This window comes from Gnatocerus cornutus, chromosome 6 (assembly GCF_029298725.1).
Source record: "Gnatocerus cornutus isolate USDA-ARS CGAHR chromosome 6, icGnaCorn1.1, whole genome shotgun sequence".
Lineage (NCBI taxonomy): Eukaryota > Metazoa > Arthropoda > Insecta > Coleoptera > Tenebrionidae > Gnatocerus > Gnatocerus cornutus.
In genome coordinates, this window is record NC_142238.1 from 11,381,781 (window position 1) to 11,402,735 (window position 20,955).

The 20,955-nt window shown below is 37.8% G+C and overlaps 4 protein-coding genes across 14 annotated transcripts; 3 read left to right on the forward strand and 1 right to left on the reverse strand.

Moving 5' to 3' along the window:
• The first annotated feature begins 84 nt into the window (after positions 1 to 84).
• On the forward strand, positions 85 to 1,567 carry LOC148172913 (serine protease snk-like). Its single transcript, XM_088038332.1, has 4 exons — positions 85 to 561; positions 608 to 723; positions 778 to 1,031; positions 1,084 to 1,567. The coding sequence occupies exons 1-4, from the start codon at positions 544 to 546 to the stop codon at positions 1,398 to 1,400; spliced, it is 705 nt and encodes a 234-aa protein (XP_087894458.1). The 5' UTR covers positions 85 to 543; the 3' UTR covers positions 1,401 to 1,567.
• Positions 1,568 to 1,673: 106 nt separating this feature from the next.
• LOC148172914 (AP-1 complex subunit sigma-2-like) lies at positions 1,674 to 3,403 on the forward strand. 2 transcript variants are annotated; one of them, XM_088038336.1, is made up of 5 exons: positions 1,674 to 1,830; positions 1,888 to 2,066; positions 2,114 to 2,222; positions 2,271 to 2,408; positions 2,958 to 3,403. In XM_088038336.1, exons 2-5 carry the CDS (start codon positions 1,888 to 1,890, stop codon positions 3,000 to 3,002), a joined length of 471 nt encoding a protein of 156 aa, XP_087894462.1. In that variant the 5' UTR covers positions 1,674 to 1,830; the 3' UTR covers positions 3,003 to 3,403. The 2 variants fall into 2 exon arrangements, with proteins under 2 accessions (XP_087894462.1, XP_087894461.1); XM_088038335.1 differs by having other exon boundaries at positions 1,675 to 1,839.
• A 244-nt stretch (positions 3,404 to 3,647) lies between these two features.
• LOC148172915 (diacylglycerol kinase theta) lies at positions 3,648 to 16,428 on the forward strand. 9 transcript variants are annotated; one of them, XM_088038291.1, is made up of 17 exons: positions 3,648 to 4,011; positions 8,311 to 8,390; positions 8,437 to 8,539; positions 8,803 to 9,023; positions 9,074 to 9,230; positions 9,814 to 9,924; positions 10,303 to 10,440; positions 10,492 to 10,744; positions 10,796 to 10,989; positions 11,038 to 11,250; positions 11,302 to 11,436; positions 11,488 to 11,811; positions 11,977 to 12,210; positions 12,872 to 13,163; positions 13,215 to 13,371; positions 13,421 to 13,528; positions 15,148 to 16,428. In XM_088038291.1, the coding sequence occupies exons 1-17, from the start codon at positions 3,867 to 3,869 to the stop codon at positions 15,289 to 15,291; spliced, it is 3,009 nt and encodes a 1,002-aa protein (XP_087894417.1). In that variant the 5' UTR covers positions 3,648 to 3,866; the 3' UTR covers positions 15,292 to 16,428. The 9 variants fall into 9 exon arrangements, with proteins under 9 accessions (XP_087894417.1, XP_087894418.1, XP_087894419.1 ...); XM_088038292.1 differs by having other exon boundaries at positions 12,881 to 13,163; XM_088038293.1 differs by lacking the exon at positions 15,148 to 16,428 and adding an exon at positions 14,834 to 15,120.
• Positions 16,429 to 16,724: 296 nt separating this feature from the next.
• LOC148172916 (uncharacterized) lies at positions 16,725 to 20,913 on the reverse strand. Of its 2 annotated transcripts, XM_088039286.1 has the most exons (9): positions 20,750 to 20,913; positions 19,936 to 20,211; positions 19,747 to 19,884; positions 19,297 to 19,427; positions 19,026 to 19,248; positions 18,784 to 18,980; positions 18,621 to 18,737; positions 18,228 to 18,443; positions 16,726 to 18,168 (listed from the first exon to the last, which is right to left on the reverse strand). In XM_088039286.1, the coding sequence occupies exons 2-9, from the start codon at positions 20,022 to 20,024 to the stop codon at positions 17,132 to 17,134; spliced, it is 2,148 nt and encodes a 715-aa protein (XP_087895412.1). In that variant the 5' UTR covers positions 20,025 to 20,211; positions 20,750 to 20,913; the 3' UTR covers positions 16,726 to 17,131. The 2 variants fall into 2 exon arrangements, with proteins under 2 accessions (XP_087895413.1, XP_087895412.1); XM_088039287.1 differs by lacking the exon at positions 19,747 to 19,884 and having other exon boundaries at positions 16,725 to 18,168.
• Positions 20,914 to 20,955: the final 42 nt, after the last annotated feature.

Below are 20,955 nucleotides of genomic sequence, written 5' to 3' on the forward strand. Positions count from 1 at the left end.
TGTTTCAATTTTGAGGTTTGAAGTAAGAATTTTGTGATTCCTTGAACTTTCTCTAGAATATGAAATGTTTTGTACTTGTACTTTCTCTAACAACGAATTTTAAATAATCTCATCTATTTTTTGATTTCTTATTCCGATTTTCGTAATGCAACAATGAAAACACATAATGCGATTAATTTCATCGCCAATTTAACTGTGAAGATTATAATCTCCATTTCTATTACCTCCCATTTAATTGATTTTGCTTTGTGACTAACGCAGTTTCTAAAACTTTTCATTTTTTTACGATGAACGTGTTCTTGTTTCTTTGTTTAAGTTTTAATTATTTTAAAAATCACGAATGCGGTCTAGCATCGGAAAGTAAGTTTAAATTTGGGCGTCAGTAAATATTATTTATAATATTCAGAATGTGAGGAATATGGAAAAGCAGTCTACTCTGAGACAGATAGTCCAACACTTACCAGAAAAGTAAAACAAGATGTTGTTGCTGACTGTGCGATAGTCTCAGTTCCTTTGATAATTGGTGGTACTTTGGCTACAGAAATGGAATTCCCTCATATGGTAAAATTGGCGTTTTAAATTAACTTTAAAATGAACTGTCTTTTAGGCTTCTCTAGGGTTTGGAAAGTCTCCCGACGCGGAACTTTCTTGGGATTGTGGAGGTACTTTAATAAGTGAGTTGTACATATTAACAGCAGCTCATTGCATGGAAAGTCGAGAATTGTAAGTTTTAAAAACGTACGAAATAAACATCAAAATTCTTCAAACAAACTTTAGAGGTCCCGCCCAAAAAGTACGTTTAGGAACCATTAGTTTCGATTCACCCGATTCCTCAATGGAAGAACGTCTTATAGCTAAAAGAATACCACATCCAGACTACAAAACTCCGTCAAAAGCAAATGATATCGCGTTAGTTAAAATGGATAGTCCTATTACTTTTACACCATACATTAGACCCGCTTGTCTCAATACCGAAGAAGTAGGACCAAACACGAAGGCGGTAGCGATTGGTTTTGGAAAACTTAGCTTTGGTATATGCCACGTTGTACCGGAAAATCTGATACAACTAATTATATTTTGCAGAAGCGACCACTGGCAGCGAAAAACTAATGAAAGTCACTCTTGAAACTTATCCCAGTGAGAAATGTAGTAAAGCTTTGACAATGAATGATAAAGTTATTGATTCAATGTTATGTGCGGGCCACACAGAAGGTGGAAAAGATACATGTCAGGGAGATTCTGGAGGACCCCTGCAAGTGGTTTTAGAAAAACCGTTTTGCATGTACAAAATTATTGGGGTTACTTCTTTTGGGAAATTCTGCGGTTTTGCCAATTCTCCGGCGATTTACTCAAAGGTTTCCAGTTACATACCCTGGATTGAAAATATCGTATGGGCATAATATTAATTCACAGCGGCATTAGCATAATACTTATATTCGACTGTAACAGGCAAAAAAAATAAATTTTCCAAAATGGAATCGGTAATTTTTTAATTGGTTTTTATATACTGTTTATTGTTTTTGTCATCTACTTTTTTCTTGTTTTTTTTTTTAATTTGTGCGACTACGTTAGTCCCTTGCAACAATTTTTATTTGCGATTAGCCCTAATCTATTATTAAAATTTCAAAAATGGCGCGAACGATTACAGCGCTTAGCGGAAGCTTTTGAACTGTTTTTTTTAATGTCAAGTTTTGACAACTTTGACACTTCACTTGAATGTCATTTTTTGTTGTTTACTATTTGTCATGTTTATTTTAATTAAGTGATGCGTGCACGGTTCGGTTCCTAAAAATCAATCGCTACATGTTCTAAAAAAGTAGATAAAAAGAGGTTAACATGGTATGTAATTAAAGTCAGACCCTCTAATTTTTAATTTACCGGTTTCAGATGCAATTTATGCTGTTATTTAGCCGACAGGGCAAATTGCGATTACAGAAATGGTATGTAGCACACCCCGACAAATTAAAGAAGAAGATAACTAGAGAATTAATTACTACAATATTGGCTAGAAAACCTAAAATGTGTAGCTTTTTGGAATGGAGAGATGTAAAGATTGTATACAAACGGTAATTGGGCTGATTTGAATTATTTCTTTCTAATTTCCTAGTTTTAGATATGCCAGTTTGTATTTTTGCTGCGCTGTTGAGCAGGAAGACAATGAGTTATTAACTTTAGAGATAATTCACCGATATGTAGAACTATTAGATAAATATTTTGGAAGTGTAAGTATTGTAAACTGTGCAAACATGAGTTTAAATTCATTATCTTAGGTCTGTGAATTGGATATCATTTTCAACTTTGAAAAGGCATATTTCATACTTGATGAATTATTATTAGGAGGGGAAATTCAAGAGACCAGTAAGAAGACCATTCTTAAAGCAATTGCAGCTCAGGATCTCCTACAAGAGGTTAGTCTTGGCAATGTTGACTGAATATATTTAGTCAAACATTTTTTTTATGTTGCTTAGTTTATTGGAGGTATATCTTTCCCTAGAAGTGTATTTTTGATTTGCTGCTGTTAAAATTATGGTAGTTATCATAATAATGCACTTTCCTTCAATTAATGATTATTTATTAATTTTTAGCGGAAATAATTGACGAACTTTCTTGTATTTATTTTTGCGAAAGTTGTTTATATAATTTTTGCAGCAGTGATATTTTGTTTTTTCTCCATTTACTGCATGAATACGCCAATTGCCGTAATCAGCCGTAATCCGTTGAATATAAGACGCAGTTTTTTGTCCGTTTTTTTTTTTTTTTTGGGGTGTATTTTATAATCGATAAATTTATGAAAATGGACTCTTATTGATTAAAATGGCATGGCGGGTACAGAATTTAATAGTAATATTTTTGATACTAAAAAAAATCCAAACTTGGTGTTTTCTTTATGCAGTTTATTATTATTTTATGCTTAATGTTTATTGTATACTCGTTTTTACTATTAATATTTATTATAGGAGGAGACTCCGCAAGGATTCTTCGACGACCACGGTCTTGGATAAACATAATCAAATTTCACATATTTCTTCTTTACAACTCGACAATTTTCTATTTTCTATTTTTCTTACAGTTAACTGAGTAATAGGATAATAAAATCACACATTTTCTATTTTTTTACTTATTTAATTATTTAACTCTCGGTAAGTCTTTATTTTTTTCTACACAATAGAATTAGGTAGTAACATTGTGGGTGACGGAACCGACTCTTCTTTTGTGTTGTACATAAAAAATGGAGCGAATGATTGTGCAATATTAAGGTCAGGCAAGCAGTTAGTGTAGGCTCTAATTTAATATTGATATTCCAGTACGTAAGCTTGTTGAATATTTAGACATTATGTTAAAGAATATTTGCATTCCACGTGTGTTCTGCTTAAAAGTTTGTATTAAAAGAATTATTTTTGAACGAAGTTTTAATTCCTCCAAGTTTCCGGTGTACATTTGTATATATTTTGTTGAAAAAAAAAAGTTTATTCGAATCGATTTCCTTTTCTTCCTGATCCGGACAGATTCCCGTTGCGCCCATCTGCAATTTGTCTCCCTCCTCCAAAAGATGTAGCGACCGTGGCGCCTGGAAGATGGGCGGGCCGAGGAGAGCGGCGCGGCGCCGAGACGCACAGGTTCCCAGCAGCAGCAGCAGTCGACGCGTCCAGACGTTTCGCGGATGCGCACTCGTAGTTCGTCTGTGATGGTCAGCTGTGTACGGGAGACGTCGAGAAATGCGCCTTAGGCATGTAACTCTGGCTTGCAGAGATACCCTACGGCCGCAAAATGTTCGCGTACGGTTTCGAGATTACATAGACCTGTAATATGCCTGTGCCTAGTGCGAGTTCACGGTGAAAATCTGGCGTGAACGGTGGCTCGGAGACATGGCGTCGGTGGCGGGCTCGACCGAACAGCCGCATGCCGCGCACGGGCACAGCTTCTGCAAGAAGACCTTCCACAAGCCCACGTACTGCCACCACTGCAGCGACATGCTTTGGGGCCTCATCCAGCAAGGCTTCGTCTGCGAAGGTGAGACATCCCCGAAATAGGTCACACACACCCTCTCGGATCTCTTCGTCGGAGCGCACCGCTTCTCTGGGTACCAATCTTCGCTCGTAACCGCCTCCAAATCATCGGAGATCTACGTCGTCGCCTATCCTAAATAACTACTCGGAATTATGAAAAAAAAAGATAAACTTGTTGGGGTTTTAAGCCAAAATTTTTCCGAGAAAATCCATTTTTTCCACAATTTTCACATCTCTTTTTAAAATTCGCCACGTTTGTGGTAAAAACATTTTTACCCGCTTCGTAAACAGAAACCGGACGCCGAAGACATTCAACATTCTCTTTCGGATGCTGCGTCTGCTGCAACAAATTCTCTTTCGTTGTTTTCGCAGTTTCCACCCTAAAAAAGTGAATCTTTCGTGTATCCCTCTTCACATTTCTCTTCAAGCTCCTCGTTCCATCCTATAGCGTGTCATTTCGACTTCTTGTAAAATGAATCTCCGGTATGATACGTGGATCGTTCGCGACGCCGACGCCTCTCGGTGCGCTCGTCATTGCGCATCGATCTTTCGCTAGCGAATAATCTCGAGAAGCTCCGATTATTTAGCGACGCATGTGTAGCGTCGTGACGTCAGTTCGTCACCTTTCGTCGTGTGTATAGCAGGTGTCGCACATGAACACTTTAGCGCGACTCTTATTTCCCAAATGGTTATTATGGGCCGTTATTGCCATTTTTACTGGTATATTTCCAGCACTTTTACGATCAAGAAAATTGTTGCTGAATGGTATAGTGAGAGGCGCGGCGCTCACACACATCAAAGCTATTCATTGAATTATAGGACAGAAACATTAGAAGGCGGGTGTCCAAGGTTTAGTGAAGATGAAGATTCTTTTGATTTTTTACCATTAGGTGTTAAGCTTGTACAAAATCTGAGGTTTGAGCTTGCAACTCTCTTTTGAACTTCTTTGTTGAAGAACGTCGGCAATGCGTCTACAGGAGAGTAAAAGTCTTCTTTTTCTAAAGTCAGGGATGATTGGGGTTCAGTTCACAGTGCTCATAAAATTTTCTGCGTTCTGCTTTTGATGTTCTTTTTACCTGCTTCAAACGGGAGAGTTTAAATTTTTTTCTTATTTCTAAATATCAGTTTTGTTATTTTTAGTCAACTTTTTTAGAATTATTTGGTTCGACTAAAATTCTTCTTTCTTGTTTGGAATTTTACAAAATTATCAACAAGCTGGTGGTGCTTAAATTGGGCGGCAATTTAGGCTTTTGGCCTTCTATGTTCTCAAATGGTACCTTTTCTGATCTAAAATTGTCTTATTATGTCCTCATCAGGGACCACATTCTCCCCTCTTCCTCCAATTCGGTTATTGAAGTTGTGTAACAAACTGCTGTAATTGCCAAAAATCGCTTTTTGTGAGACCCTATTGTTTTTATTTAAAATTCGCAAGCGCTAGTTTATTGATCTCGTTATCAATGGTCAAATATTTTGTTTTGGTCGTCCTAAATCAGGGCCACTTATTCCACCGAATAAGTTTTCCATTCGGATCGGCCTTGCCATTGAAGTTCCTTTTATCTCCCCTTGGGAGATCTCTATTCACAGCGGAGCAATTGTATTAGTTAACGTAAGTTGACTTATTATAAACATCCAGGTATACAGGAGCGCGATATCGCAGCGGAATATGTCAGCGCTGTTCCCTATTGTACATGGCTAAAGCTCTATTATTTATAGTCCTGCGGAAAGGTCAAAGAAACCGAACTACCAATACGGTTCAATTCTTTACAACCGACTCCCACACCTGGAACTTACTCTCAGTGTGTGTCGAGAAATAAATAGTCGAGCTTTTGGCCGACGTGGACAGGAGGAGGGGAAAACACAGACGATGGGGACAACTTGGATTTCGATTATTTCACGCGTTTAATAAACATTCAAAATTGTTTAAAGAGCTGTTACGACCTAAATCTTTAATGTTTAGTTTGAAAGTCGGGTTTTAACTGTTTCCTAAATATGGGTACTGTTTGCTTTTGTAACATACAAATGCGAAATAAATCCATATCTACTGTAAACACCAATAAAACCACAGCTCATTGGTCAGGAAGCATCCATTTCATAGTAATTCTGTCGATTTAGATGGAAAGCTTTTTTATTTGGATATTTGGACCATTTTTAAACCACAAAACACCATTTTCAGTGTGTAGTTTAAACAGAATAAAGTAAAAATGTCCACACTAAATTTGTTTCCACAAGTACAAAACTGGCCAATTTACAAATTTTATGACCTCCGCAACACATTTTAGCACCTTTCTGTCTGTATCATATGAATAATCTTCATGGACAATAAGTTTCGAATTCTCTTCATTTATTTATTCTTTAAAACTACAAGGCCAAAACATTTTAACACATATACGCAGTAATGTGCGTCAGAAACTTGCAAACTCCATAAAATTAGGATCAAAATTCGTGGCGAATTTCTTGAAACTCATTGCTCCGGTATAAGTAATGAACTGAAGTATTTTTGCGTGTTATGAGCAAGTTGTCTATATGCGGATAGTAAACAAGTAAAGAGTCGAAATGTGCTGCTAAATTTTCGCGGAGTGTGCGATAACGATGCGTGTAGAGGCGTCTCGGTGCAGCCTCCGGATCAATACCTCTCCGCAACCACCACCGCCACCCGCCGTTATGTCCGGTACGAGAGATAGCACCTCTCATCTGGTTAAGTATGTAAACATTAAGCGATGTACAACTGAAATGATGACATGTCCAGTTTCCAATACATTGAAGAGGTGTGGATTTGGAGTGAAATTTTCATTTGTCGTTGTTTTGGGAGGAAAATTCGATACCACTTCCGGAGGCTGTGGTTACTATATCCTTTATGATAACCTACTTTTAATTCGGTTATTTTATGTAATGCACATCTTTAACGCGCACAAAAGAGATGTAAGGATCTTTGCAATCTTTGTAAGGGTTCTGCTTGCTGACCTATTTTTGTCAAGCTACAGTGAATACATCAAAAACGCTTTTCGTAGGATGATACTACTAAATAAGACAAAGTATGGTGCGGCGGTACAGATTCTGCAAAAAAGGACGGTAATAAACTGCACACATCTAAAAAATAGATCGAACTATTAGAGTGACTGATCTCTTGTGGAAGACGTAGTAAAATTAATAGTTTAAATTATTATATCTTTTACATTTTATTTGGTTTTTATGTTGACTGCATTATATCCTGTTTAATATCTAATAAAAAGAACATTATACGTTTCTATTTATAATTTCCAAAAATAAAACAAGGTAATCTAGAAATATCTTTCTATATGGTGATGATAACTACCTTTTGTAAGCACTGTTTCGTACTTCCCTAAGTGGGCTATAAGAAACCCCAAATTTATCCATAAGTTGTTTGTATTATTAAATGACTGCTTAGCGTGCAAGTCGGTTCTAACGTCCTAGTGATTGAATTAGATATAAATCCCCAGCTGATTACATATGGCAAAAGAATAATACTTATTGCACAGGCGCATATTGAGTACGAGGTGATTGTTGACGTCAGCTCTGATATACTTGTCTGTATATGTTTACATCTCTTCACGGACTGCTGCTGTTGTATTCAGGGTCGCATTTATTTTTATCAAGAAATTTTCATTAATTATATAACACCCACGACATATGGATTATGCTTAGCGTTCTGCTCTAGTTCCACAAATCCAGGTGGACCTCAAAGGCCACTGGACGTTATCGAATCGACATTGCGATAAAATTCATCAGCTCGCTCGGAATTACCTCTGCTTATCTGCAATGCAGATTTTGGAGGATAAATCTTGCTAACTTATTTTTACAAATGTTCCGAAATAGTACGGCTTGTCTTATCTATCACTGAAATACTTCACCTGCTATTAATGCAACATCATACAGGTGGTTTATTTTCATTTCGAATCTATTAATAACATCGCCGCATTATCAATCCTTCATAATCACTTGATACCTAGTTACTTTTTTCTGTTATCATTTGCCGTGTTTCAACTGGAAGGTCCTCTTCTCTGTATTGATTTATTTGCAAATGTTGTGCAAGCCGCCCGCTACGTCATTCATATGACGTCAGTTGGATTTGGAAGCGGCTTCGGCGAAAGCTCACACCTACCCAAAACTGCGTACTACTCAAGAAAGCGCTGGTTTAAATAATACCTGAAACTGATCAAAACATGAAATTGAAAAACCACAACAGCGAAGTTTTTTCTCTTTCGCCTCTCAAAAATAAAGGAAAATTCTACAAAACTACTCGACTAAAAATAGTTTTATATTTAATAAACTCTGTTTCTTCCAGTGTGCAACTTCGTGGTGCATGATCGCTGCCTAAAAACTGTGGTGTCCCCGTGTTCCAGCATCGCCGCCAGCCTCATCAAGGTGAGATTCAGAAGAAAGAAGTTTCAGAACTCATTTTGTTTTTTAGAATCCGGTAGCCCACTGTTGGTCAGAACCTTTCCACCATAAGCGGAAATTTTGTAACGTGTGTAGGAAAAGGCTAGATGATAGTGTCTCCATCCACTGTGAAAGTGAGTATAAACTAAAATTATTACAGTAAACGATTATATTAAAAAGAAATGAAATACGCAGTTTATCAATCACCGATCGTACTCTAAGCTTATGGTTTTTCTCAAAACAAAATACAGTGGAATATTCCCACAGTCAAATTTTATTATATGTGTATGCACTTTCAATTTTAGAAGTTTGTCGGTGCTTTAAATTCTAAATATTTACACAGAAATGGGTTTCTTTGGATTAAATACGTAACTGCACGGTCATTTTTACTTTTTAGTATGCGAATATTACGTACACACCGAATGTCAGGATTTCGCCGTTGCCGATTGTAAGGAAAATGCTACATATCTTCCGGGGAAGCAACTGTCGAACGTGCACCACCAACACCACTGGCGGGAAGGCAATCTTCCAAGCAATTCAAAGTGTGCTCTCTGTAAGAAAACGTGCTGGACAACAGAATGCTTGTCGGGATACCGGTGCGAATGGTGTGGCATGACTGTAAGTTATTCTCAAACTTTTGATATTTCTTTTCTAATACTCATTCTTAGTGTCATGCCACTTGCCATATAAACATAACATCCGAATGTACTTTCGGGGTGCTGGAACCGATTTATCTGCCACCGCATGCCGTCAGCATTCCAAGAACAGAAGTACCTATGGAGGCTATCATCGGTGTACAAGTTCGGCGCAAAGATACTATGTCTCGTGAGTATTCATGCCGTAAGTGTTGCTTTATTACTAACTAGGTGTTGTGCCTTTGTTGGTAATTCTAAGCAAATTACAAAGAATACACTGAACAGTTTCGGTTTTGGAAGAAATTTGTTCAGGAATGGCTCTATTGCGGAGAACGTGTGCATTAACCCGGCGCCTTCACCATATTCATAGGCGTACTCTTACAATAAAAGTGTGTGGAGAAAGAGATTTTTTTTTCAATTTATTATTAATTTTTTTATACTAGTTTTAGTATGATAAAAATAAATCACTAAAAATGCGAAAGAGGAAGGAAAATACCACAAAAATAGCTGATTTTTATAATCCAACATTCCAAAGCTGGACATACTGGAGGTGATTCTGCTATTAATAAAGTGATTCAGCTGATTACATAATGTTTATTTAGTAACAGATTTTAGAAAGCGAACAGTTTTAACATAACGACAAGGGCATATTTAACAATCCCAAATTCGGTTTCCTTTATGATTTTCTTTCGTTGCAACAGCAATTATATTTTTTTAAGTGCTTAATTTTGTTTTAATTTTTATTTTAAGATAACAAGGGAATGATTTTGCAGTCATCAGTGGCGATAGACGGACTGCTTTATCGAGTGTTCTGAAGCGTCTTTCTGTTGTTTTGCCATCCTCATGTCAAGGCAAATGCCAGCCCTCACCTCCTTATGTTCGAGGTATATTTGATTTGCGAAAGTATTTTTAGTTTAATGGTTTTCTCGCTTCGTATGCGCTTGTTTGTTTTCTGTAGCTTTTAGGAATGGTCTTCAGCCAACATAATTATTTTCATTTATGCAATTTAGTTGATATCAAATTGTTACTTCTGGACCAAGGCAATTGGGCACATACAAGTCGGTAAAATTAGCCACAAAAGCTATTGAAGACCACCAAATGAAGTTTTTATTGTATGCGCCCAATGGGTTGGCTCATAGCAACATTTTGTTATCAACCGAATTTTACGTTGGAAAACTAACCACACTGAGAGAGCACACTAACTGGGTATTCTGTAATAACTTTTTTGTCGCGATAAGAAGTGTGAAAGACTGCTATTTTAGCCCGGAGTATTTCGGAAGAATTCAGCAGCGGGGATGCTGGCCGCTACAGGGAAACGGAGGATTACAGTCAGTCTCACACGCAGGGCCGCGACAGCAGGCAGGACAAAACCAACAAGGACAAGGAGGATAGAGATGAAGGTTTGTTATAATCACTAAGTGTAAAAAATCTTACATTTTGTGCGTAAACAGAGGTCATCAAAGTGTATGATGGAAATAACTCGCTAAGGAGAAGAATTTTCCGAACTATTGTGGTATCTCGACAGGCACCATTGAAGCAAGTGTTAACACAGGCTTTAAGGGCATTTCATATCACAAAAGATCCAAGTTCATTCCATCTGACGGATCTCTACTCTTCGGAAGAGGCGGTCCTTCAAGATCCATCACCAGTTTTGACTCTGCACAGGAAGGAAGGGAAAAGGCCGGCGGTTTTCCTGCGATTCAAGTATGTTAAATTTCTGTCTCACGAATAAATTTCATTTTTTTTTTGCGGCAGGGATCGAGACAACGACAAGGGCGAAGTAAGAGTCTACCCTGGCAAGTTACAGGTATCCCAGGCATTCTGCACCGTGCCTGTGGATTCCAATACTACCGTCGGTGATCTCATACGAGAAGCTCTGAACCGGTTTGGTCTCGAAGACTACAATTGCGAGGATTACAGATGCAGCGAAGTATTGCTTGATCGAGGAGGTAAAATCTCATACTTTCATCATTAAAATGCCTCATTGTGTCTTCTAGTAACTGAGCGAGTTTTATCGTGGAACGAACGTCCTTGGGAAATCATGAAACAGTTAGGTAAAGACAGCATCAGGCAGATGGAGCTTATGAGGTTCTACCTACAACTGAAACAAGACCCACACGGACCAAATTTAGCATTATTTGTGGGCAATCTGCCTCCGAATCTTTCCGAAAGAAACTATGAAAATATCCTAACCGAATTTTTAGGAAAAGGTAAGTTCACCGGTCCTTTCCCCAAAATCGTTCCTTACCATTCTCTTATAGAAAACAAGTTTTCTAAAATTGGTCCAATCTACTACGAATACGGGTCGATGGTTATAACATACGAGGATTCTGATAAGGCTGTCAGAGCACTATATACTCTAAGAGAATCAAAATTTGAAGACAAACATCTACTCGGTAAGTCGCAACATTCTCGTTTGAGCGTTTTCTTCACATTGAGTGTTGTAGTGATGTTGCTACCAAACATAGAACCTTCGATGACTCCAAACGGTGTACAACCGCTCCTCGTCTTCGTAAACGTAAAGTCTGGAGGTTGTCAAGGTTTAGAGCTCATATCCAGCTTTCGAAAACTCCTCAATCCGTATCAAGTGTTTGACTTAGACAACGGAGGTCCTCTGCCTGGTTTATACGTGTTTCGTAACATCCAGAATTACAAAATTCTGGTTTGCGGAGGAGACGGGACCATTGGTTGGGTGTTACAATGTCTTGACAATGTTGGACAAGACTCCCAATGCTCTTCTCCAGCTTGCGCTATCGTCCCGTTGGGGACAGGTTTGTAATTTGATATCCGGTGTTTGTCAGACGAGAAATATTTTGGGTGAGGTTAAAACGTTAACATTAACAAAGTAAGGAGTAAATTTCGCCCAAAAAATTTATGATTAAGTGTTAATCATAACTTGATTAAGGCTTAAGATTGAGGGTGTTCTTTCCATACAGGCAATGATTTAGCCCGAGTGCTAAGGTGGGGACCAGGCTATACAGGCGGTGAAGATCCACTGAATCTTTTACGCGATGTAATAGATGCGGAGGAAATCCGTTTGGATCGGTGGACGGTGGTTTTCCACCCAGAGGATAAACCCGATGACAGCGTCAAGCAGGTCAACTCCACCGGTAAGAAGAGGCAAAAACTGTCCAAAATGAAAGTGACCAATGAGCAAATTAGAAAAGCAGGTCAATCATATGTGTTTATAGATGTTGTTTTGCTGTAATTGAGACTAACGGGTTAACAATCAATCGCGTGTAGTTCGTATGGCCATTGTCTGCTGAAACTGTAAATGAACAGTCGATCTATCTACCTACTTTTTCTGAAAGCAGGATGGAATAGATCACTCGTAGAGCGCTTGGCCACCATTAATACACATGTTTAATAATCTCATTAAATGATAATTTCAGCGGTAACTGTGAGTATGTGTTCAAGTTTCAATCATTCCACCACTGACTTTATATTTGGAACTATTAGAGCTGTGCATTAATTCTTCCAAATAAAAAGAACCAGTGAACATAAATCATGAATGCACACAGCCGCACTTTCATCTAAAATCAAGCATTAAACGAAATATCTAAAACTATCCAACTAAGGCAGTTCCTATGTAGACTTATCACAGATAGATGCATGGCTTTCATTTTAGTTTACGGCAAAACAACATTGTTAAAAAGATTGGTAAAAATTCTAGACGCTTTCTCAAAAAGTAGGTTGTCCGATTTTGCTTCAAATGTTCCAGAATTAACTGGCCCTAACTCTGATCATTCAGAAACGGCCCCCACGTTTCTTTATGGTCGGAAAACGTAACTCCCCCCCAGAGTTTTACTCTTACCTGAACACTTACTACAGTTGTAGCAGGTTCGACGAGCGAGGACAACTCCCAGATTTTCGTGATGAACAACTATTTCGGAATTGGAATCGATGCGGATTTATGCTTGGATTTTCACAACGCACGCGAAGAAAATCCCAACAAGTTCAACAGTCGCTTGCATAATAAGAGCGTTTATGTCAAAATGGGTCTGAGAAAAATGGTGGGGCCAAAAATGTGTAAGGACTTGCATAAAGAAGTACGCTTAGAAGTCGATGGGAAACTTGTAGAACTACCTCAAGTTGAAGGCATCATTATACTTAACATTTTAAGGTAAGGATACATATGGCGACAATCTTTAAATCTCAACTTGTGTTGTTATAGTTGGGGATCTGGAGCTAATCCGTGGGGTCCAGAGAAAGAAGATCAATTTTCGAAACCAAACCACTGGGATGGAATGTTGGAAGTTGTTGGTGTGACTGGCGTCGTTCATTTAGGACAAATACAGTCTGGGCTTCGATCGGCCATGCGGATTGCACAAGTAAAGAGTTTGAACTCTTTAAGCCACTAGTTAACGTGATTTTCTCTAGGGTGGGCACATAAAGATCCATCTTCATTCAGACATTCCAGTCCAGGTAGATGGTGAACCATGGGTGCAAAGCCCTTGTGATGTAGTAGTGCTCAAGTCTGCTCTGAAGGTAAAACCTTGTCACTATTTCCTACTTTAGTCTTAGTATAGTTTGATTTTTCTCCTATACTGCTCTTGTTTTATTTAATGTAGAACTAGTCATTATTTTGAGTTGATATTTTAGACAACTTATAATCAGTTTTTACACTATTGAAAACACCCGTTTAAGAGTTTGTGTAATACTTCTTTGTGGTCAATCTTTCAAAGTTTTTTAACTACTGCAAAGACGTAACTGATTTTTTCTGGTATCTCACAATCTTTCACTTCTTGCAGTACTGTAGCTAGTTTGTAACCGTTTTCATATTGATGCATGTTGTGCAACGCATCACCCCACCCTCCCCAACAACCACAGTCAGTGTCAAAACTACTCCACTAACAAAACATTTAAAAACTTACTTAATAAAAAGTAATAAAAGTAATTTTAAACCACTAATCAAATTTATCATAAAATAAAGATTAAAGGTCTATTGGGGTGATCGAATCATTGAGAAAAATATTTGGGTTTAATGAATCTCCACCACAGGAAGTTTCTTGCAAACTACTAAAAAAGTTGGAGTGAAAACGTTCTGTGGTTGGTTAATCAATCTTAAATTTCAAAGTAAACGAATCAAGATCAATTTAATAGAAAATTTGCACAAACTCAAGTAAAACTATCTAAAATATTTTGTTGAACTTAAATATAAAAATGGGAAGCAAACATATCCTGTGCTAAATTCTATAAAGTGTCCATGCCTGATTGCCTACAATGAAATGGTAATTTGGCTCCAGACTCGAAGGAATTAACAGAAGACAGTTACCAGAAAGAAACCAAAAACTATAGAAACTGAATGATTGGATGAATAAAAAAAGAAAATACGAAATGATTACGAAGACTAATAAACTTCTCAGAACTACAGAAATTAAAGAACAAACTATTATATTAATAAATAATTGCTTTAAATCTTAAAAATGTTCATTATAATGCAATCTGGCATAGGTAAATTAAACAATGAATTAATATATGAATGTCTGCTTCTCAGTGTGTAAATAATAAAAGCTTCTCTAAATTGTAATTACCCCCGTATCATAGTAGTGTTTTGTTAATCTGGACTCGTTTAAAAAAGCTGTAAAGTCTGCCACCTTTAGCTTTCCTCTGCAATGGCGCTACCATCAAAAGTCCGTAAATAATATGAGATGTAACGATGGTAGTACTATGGTAGAGGCGTAAAAAGAAGTAAAAGCCCGTAAGACGGTATAAACCCGCTAACAAATCCGCTGTTGAGTGTTCCATCAGGCTTGTTGTAGTCCAATCTTTAATGGAAATTCGTTGATGCAGGCGACCATGCTGAAGAAAAATAAGTTCAAGCGTCGGCCTACAGAACCGAACATTCTTCCTGCCAATGGGGAGGGGGGCAAGAGCACCGATGACTAGACCCACCCCGTTCCATAAAAAACACACCACTCTCTCACAAACTCGACTGTGTTTTCTAAAGTTTCCATCATCTTTATGTTCATTGGCATGTATAATATTTTGCTTGTTCGTCATGTACTGTTCGATTTACTGCTTTTTCAGTTGATTCAAGTAGAGTTGATTGATTGTTTACCATACATTGAATTTTAATGAGTGTTTGTGTGTGCGCCCCTCCCCAGGCCACCATGCTGAAGAAAATGAAGGGTAAAATGAAGAGGCGCAACACGGAACCCACGATGCTGGTGTCGCCGGGAGCTCAACTGGCTCCCTTACCTTCCAACGATGGCGAATCTCCCACGGATCCGACAAACACCACCTTCTAATCACCCCCCAGTGTTTTCTCAGTTTTTACGTGTTTTATTAGACAGTAATCCCAATGGGCATGGGCTGTTTTAGTTCTCTTGCATTTACGAATCGTATTACATAAAATGTATAATTAACGGTAAACTGTAATAATTATTACGTTATAGTATGGTATTTTACCAAACTGGTGAATTCATATACTTAATTAAGAGTCGTGGCGGAATGCCCGTTGAGTTTATTTAATTTTAAATAGTTTATTTACGAGTACAAGTCATGTACTGTAGATCTGTTGTAGTTTTTTAAAGTTTATTTTACGAAAACCGAAAATAAGAAATCGTGTGCATCCTACCTCTGCACCAGCGACAAGTGAGCAATACTCACTAACCAAGCGACGGATGAAAAAACCGCCGCCAAGGGGGCCACATCGCAACGCGTCGCCCCCACCTGATATGTCCTGATATATGATCGGCCACGTCACTGGAAGGCGCCTCCCGGACACAGCAAGTGGACATCCAAAGGGACGATTCGCACAGACAAGACGCCACAATGGCAAATTGGTAAACCGGGAGGTCTGTTCCACCACTGGCCGATCGCCCAAGAGGCAAAAGTAGGCTATTGCAAATTCTAGTCACCCTTCCCAGAAGATGGTAGTCGCCAATAAGGCGGCAGGAAACGTACGATTATTTGTTTGATGGCAACGTTAAGTCTCTCTCTCCAGGAAGCGACATCTTAATGTTGTCGTTAATCTGCCGGGACGCAAGGGGCTCAGTTTTTCACGGGTTGCTGCCTGGGGCTTAACCCGTGATTAATATGCGTCATCGACAGATTTTCGAATTGACTGTACCATAATTTAGCTATTATCTTATTACTACATTGATGTGCTATGTTTGTAATTATATTTCCCAAACGTATGTAATTTATAGATATGATCAGAACCGTTAAGTCTGTTCTCCATCTATGGGAAAAATTTCAATTCACTATTATCCGCTAGGGTGATCACATGGTTCTGATAATACACGTTTCGACTATCTACCATGGTCATTCTTCAGATTCACGTGAGCTGAGGTTTTTCTGTTACATATAAGATATGAAATATATGTATATGTGATTATAGATATATTAAAAATTGTGAAATATAGAAATATTAAATGTACAAACGACTTCTAATTCATACTCCTCCATAAGACAAATTTGAGGCCACGTCAAACGAGGTATTTTCTACATTTTTCCTACTTGTAAGTAGAAATTCGACAACTTACTCCAATCTTGTTTGTCCTCCATGTCTTCTTTTTTTTTTATTTTACCGAATTCCTTCCAATCTCCGGACCTGACCGGAGCCATCGAAATTGTTTCCAGCTCAAGAGGTAGGAAAGTAACCTCGGCAAAGAGGATTGTTAAAAAAAAAGATTTTATTATAAAACAGTTATATTAAAAATATTACATGTAATAAATAGATAAAATATAAATAAGTTTTAAATATATTAATCTTTAATATTGCAACAATTTCGTAACTAAACATTAAATCAGTAATTTAAAAGCAGTCTATTGTAAAACAGAATTAAAATACGTGGAAAATATTTGGCACAAGGCAAAATGATACATGGAAGACAAATAAGAAAACCTAAAAACCAACGAACTCATAAATACGTATACATTTTTTTGACTTGTCAAAGTGAAAGTATTTCTATCTACTCAATAATCACATCAAACTCCTATTTTGAAAGCGATAAACGCTACTTCTATTTCGAATTTTTAAAATTCTTAGAAAAGATTCACTTATAATTCTATATCACCATGTAACAACATGAATTGGTATAAAAAATGATTAGCACCAGATTTTAGGCACTGAAATACTGACATCTAAACTTGAAAAATTTCATCTTCCTCGAGTAAATGACCCGAATTTCCTACACTCTTTCCAGAGCTGCTCGTTGATTCAATACTAGACGATGCTTGTTCCTTCTTAATACTATTAATTCTTTCGTAACCAGGTACTTCTGAATCGGTATCGTTATTGAGATGTTGGTAAGGCGGTCCCGATTTCTGTGATTTCGTCTCACTTGTTCCGTTTGAACTTTCTGAAGTGTCGATGTTTTCGTATCCACGTTTACTAGCATCTTCGTTCAATCTTTCATAAGGTGGTTCCTCCAAGTCTCTCACCCTTTCATAATTCGAATGGTTAACTGATTCATAGTTAGGATCTGATTCGCTGCCTGATTTTAACGCAGCGTAGTTGGGCTCGGAGGACAAAGACTCACTCGGCATACTTTCATAGTTTGGTTCATCTAAACTGTACTCTTGGGAATTGCTTCCGTAGCTGCTCGATTTTTCATCGCTTTTGTTCTGTTTATTGACGACGGAATAACCATCTACGGCAGTGTTGTATTTTATTTTCGAGTAACCGGCGCATTCACTAGTGTTCGAACTCGTTGGTAGTTCCTCGTAGTTTGGATCCACTTCAGATAACGGCCTCTGTTTCAGTACTTCGTATCCTGGATCCGAATTCGTTATGCTTTCTGGGCCATTAATGCTAGCATATCCTGGCTCCTCGTGTCGGATTCTTTCATATCCAGGATCAATACAGTTCGATGTTCTTAATGTTTCGTAATTGTGCTCTCTGTGCCTTTCTGGTAATTTCTTTTCTTCCAGTGAGCTGCAACTGGAAACTGACTTCCTACTCGTATTATCACCGTTTTTCTTTTTCTCGGGTGTCTTCTCCCCATCAGATTCTTCCTTTTTTTTACTCTTGTGCACTTTTGCATACAGATCGTCGACATTTCGTTGTATTAGTTGAGCGTCGAAACTAGAACCGGGTGGTGGAGGAGGTAGGGGTGAGTTGGCCTGGCGTTTCTCGGGTTTCGGGGATCCGATATTGGCTATTGAACTCGATGAAGACGCTGTTCAAAGTACACAAGTGATGGGGTTTATACATCGACTTAAAACAATCTACTTTTACCTTGTCTAGAATGCGAATGACCAGTCACTTGTTTTAAAGTGTTAACACTCGGGGGCGGCGGTTGTGGCGCCGGTTCGTAGAACTCGTCAATTTCTGTGGGCGGTGCATTCACTTCTGCCTCCACTGTTATGGGATGGGCAGGAATTCGAGCGTACGTTTCGCTTTCGCTGGTGTAGATTTGGTTATTGGGGTCTGGGATTGTAGTGTAGACGTCATCTGTGGATATTTTAATTATCTTTCAGTACCACAACGGTGATCAAGCGGTAGAATAAAAATTGTATAGATTTGGATTTAGGATGAACTAATCTTCGAGTAGTCGTAATATTTAATATGATATAAACCAGGTAATAAACTTAATCCTGACAGACAATGCAAATTACACCATAAATTTACCTGAATCATCTGATACCGTGGAATAATGTTGATCAAGGTCTCGTTTTTTGTTCATTTCCTTCGTCTGCGCTATAATATTGGCCAACGGTTCTCGAACACTAATACTAGTGTAACCCTCTGAAACCCCAATGTTTATAAAAGCGCATTGATTTAGCCGTCTTACTGGATGAATCTTGAGAGTCCCCACTAAAATTCGGTTGCGTAACGGGCGGCGTCATATAAGGCAATTCGGGACTTGCTGCAATACCACCAGCTACCGCAGAAGCAGCTGGAATATCAACACCTAGTCCACTGTGTGCTGAAGATCTTCGAGATCTTGGAGGGGCTGCTGGCTCTGAAGACGTGGCTGATCCGTCAGGCCTTACAAAAATATTAAATCTCTTTCTGTAAAAAATAGAAACTCACCTTAATAAACATGTCCTTTCTTCAGATGCTACTTTGTTCTCTTCCAAGACGGCTTGTCTACTCGTTGTAGGTTGTAACTGAGCGTAAGGATGTTCTTTGGATTTAATTTTATCGTACTTTACTTTTTCATAAGGAGATGAAGTGTCGTCGGCTTGACTGATCGAACTGTGCTGTGATATACTGGGTCTAGCCTCAACACCATTAGGGGCTGTATGCCTCTTGGCTACAAAAAACTGTTAGAGGAAAATAGCTAAAGTAATATAATTTTAACCATTTTGGTATTGACCAACAGTCGCGTAATGCTCCGAAGAATTGTCACCTGTGGGTTCCCAATTAACTGCAGCCCCTTGTTCTGACGGTATGTCAGGTAAACTTCTTCTAGTATTTGTAGCAGGGACATTTCTATGTAAAATACTCTAAGTTAGTGGTTTTGATGAAGAAGTGATGTCAGCATGCACGTGCAGGAAAATCCACAAAACATTCCATCTTTGAGTAATGAATTATGTAATGGAGCAATTATGAATAATCGTCATGAAAAATATAAACAGAATATCGAAGCGATTTTAAAACTTTTGAGGATTACACTGCGAATTGAAGTAATTTAAGTCGTGATTAGACAATTTCCTCAAGTGTGCAGTAACGAGATACTTGATTGTTACACTGATTGTTACTATACACTTGAGACAAATCCTTGAAGCTGTTGATAAAATAATGTCAATACCTCTTATTAGACTCGTTAATGTCAGTAGCACTAGCATTCACGCCTTCAACAACAAACGGTGCAGCAGAGGGCAAGTGATTAACATTTTCGTCAGGGTTTTTTTGAATGACCATGCCATGAAGCCCTAACAAGTCATTTCTACAAAACAAACGTACATTTCAAGCAAACCATCTCAAATCTAATTCTTACTTGGGCGCCTTCTTCCTCCAACATAAACACATTCCTAAGGACATTACGAGACTGAGCAAAATGCACCCCGATAAAACAACTGTCCACATGACTTTACTAGGTGCAGAATGAACAAATCACATTTTTACAGTGGAACATGCATAAGTCCCATACTTTTTTCACAACACTCATTTTAAGTGCTGATTAGCTACCGTTACAATTTTTTATTCATTATCACAGTGCATGTTTTTTCTGTATCATGCTTATGTACTCAAAGGCCGATTAATGCGGTCACACCTAATAAGAAAACAAAAATTATTTATTTAAAAAATATTGATAACAGTACCATAACCTCACTTTTTAGATGAATCTTTTTTTACAGTTTGTAACAAAATTTCGATTCTAATGTTGTAAAAAGTAACACAGTTTAACAAACATCTTTATTTTCCTACATGAAATACTTAAGGTAAAATACCACTAAAGCTGGTGCATGAACTTTGGGGTCCAACTGGTCACATAATTGTGCTTAACATTAATAACACTTAGCAGTATAGGATGTACACAACAAAACTATGAAAATCGAATAAAATGTAAATTATTATGCGTTGTTTTATGAAGGATCTCAAAACCCAATGACACAGTTTCACAAAATCTTTTTACTGATTATGTTTAACTAGAAATGTCTGCATTGTAATAAAAAGGTTAAACATAATTCATAAAAATCGTTATTCCCAATCTGTTTACAGGAAAACTATAAATGAAATCAAAAACACGAATTCTAAAGAGAGGTGGATATAACAGTAAAATGTAACAAAAAAAAAAGGGGTTATGGTACCAATAATGTGGAAATTGTCCAAGTCAGATGCTTTTTTTAACAGAATTTTGCATATTGGGGAAACTCCGTAAACACACCACACATCACTGTCACATTCACGAATAACAACAAATGTCACTGAAATGTCAGAGTGTCAATAGTAAACAAAAATGCGTTCTCTGCTAGGAGGCGCTGCAGTCAGTTAAAGTAAAAGTCCCTAGATTTTT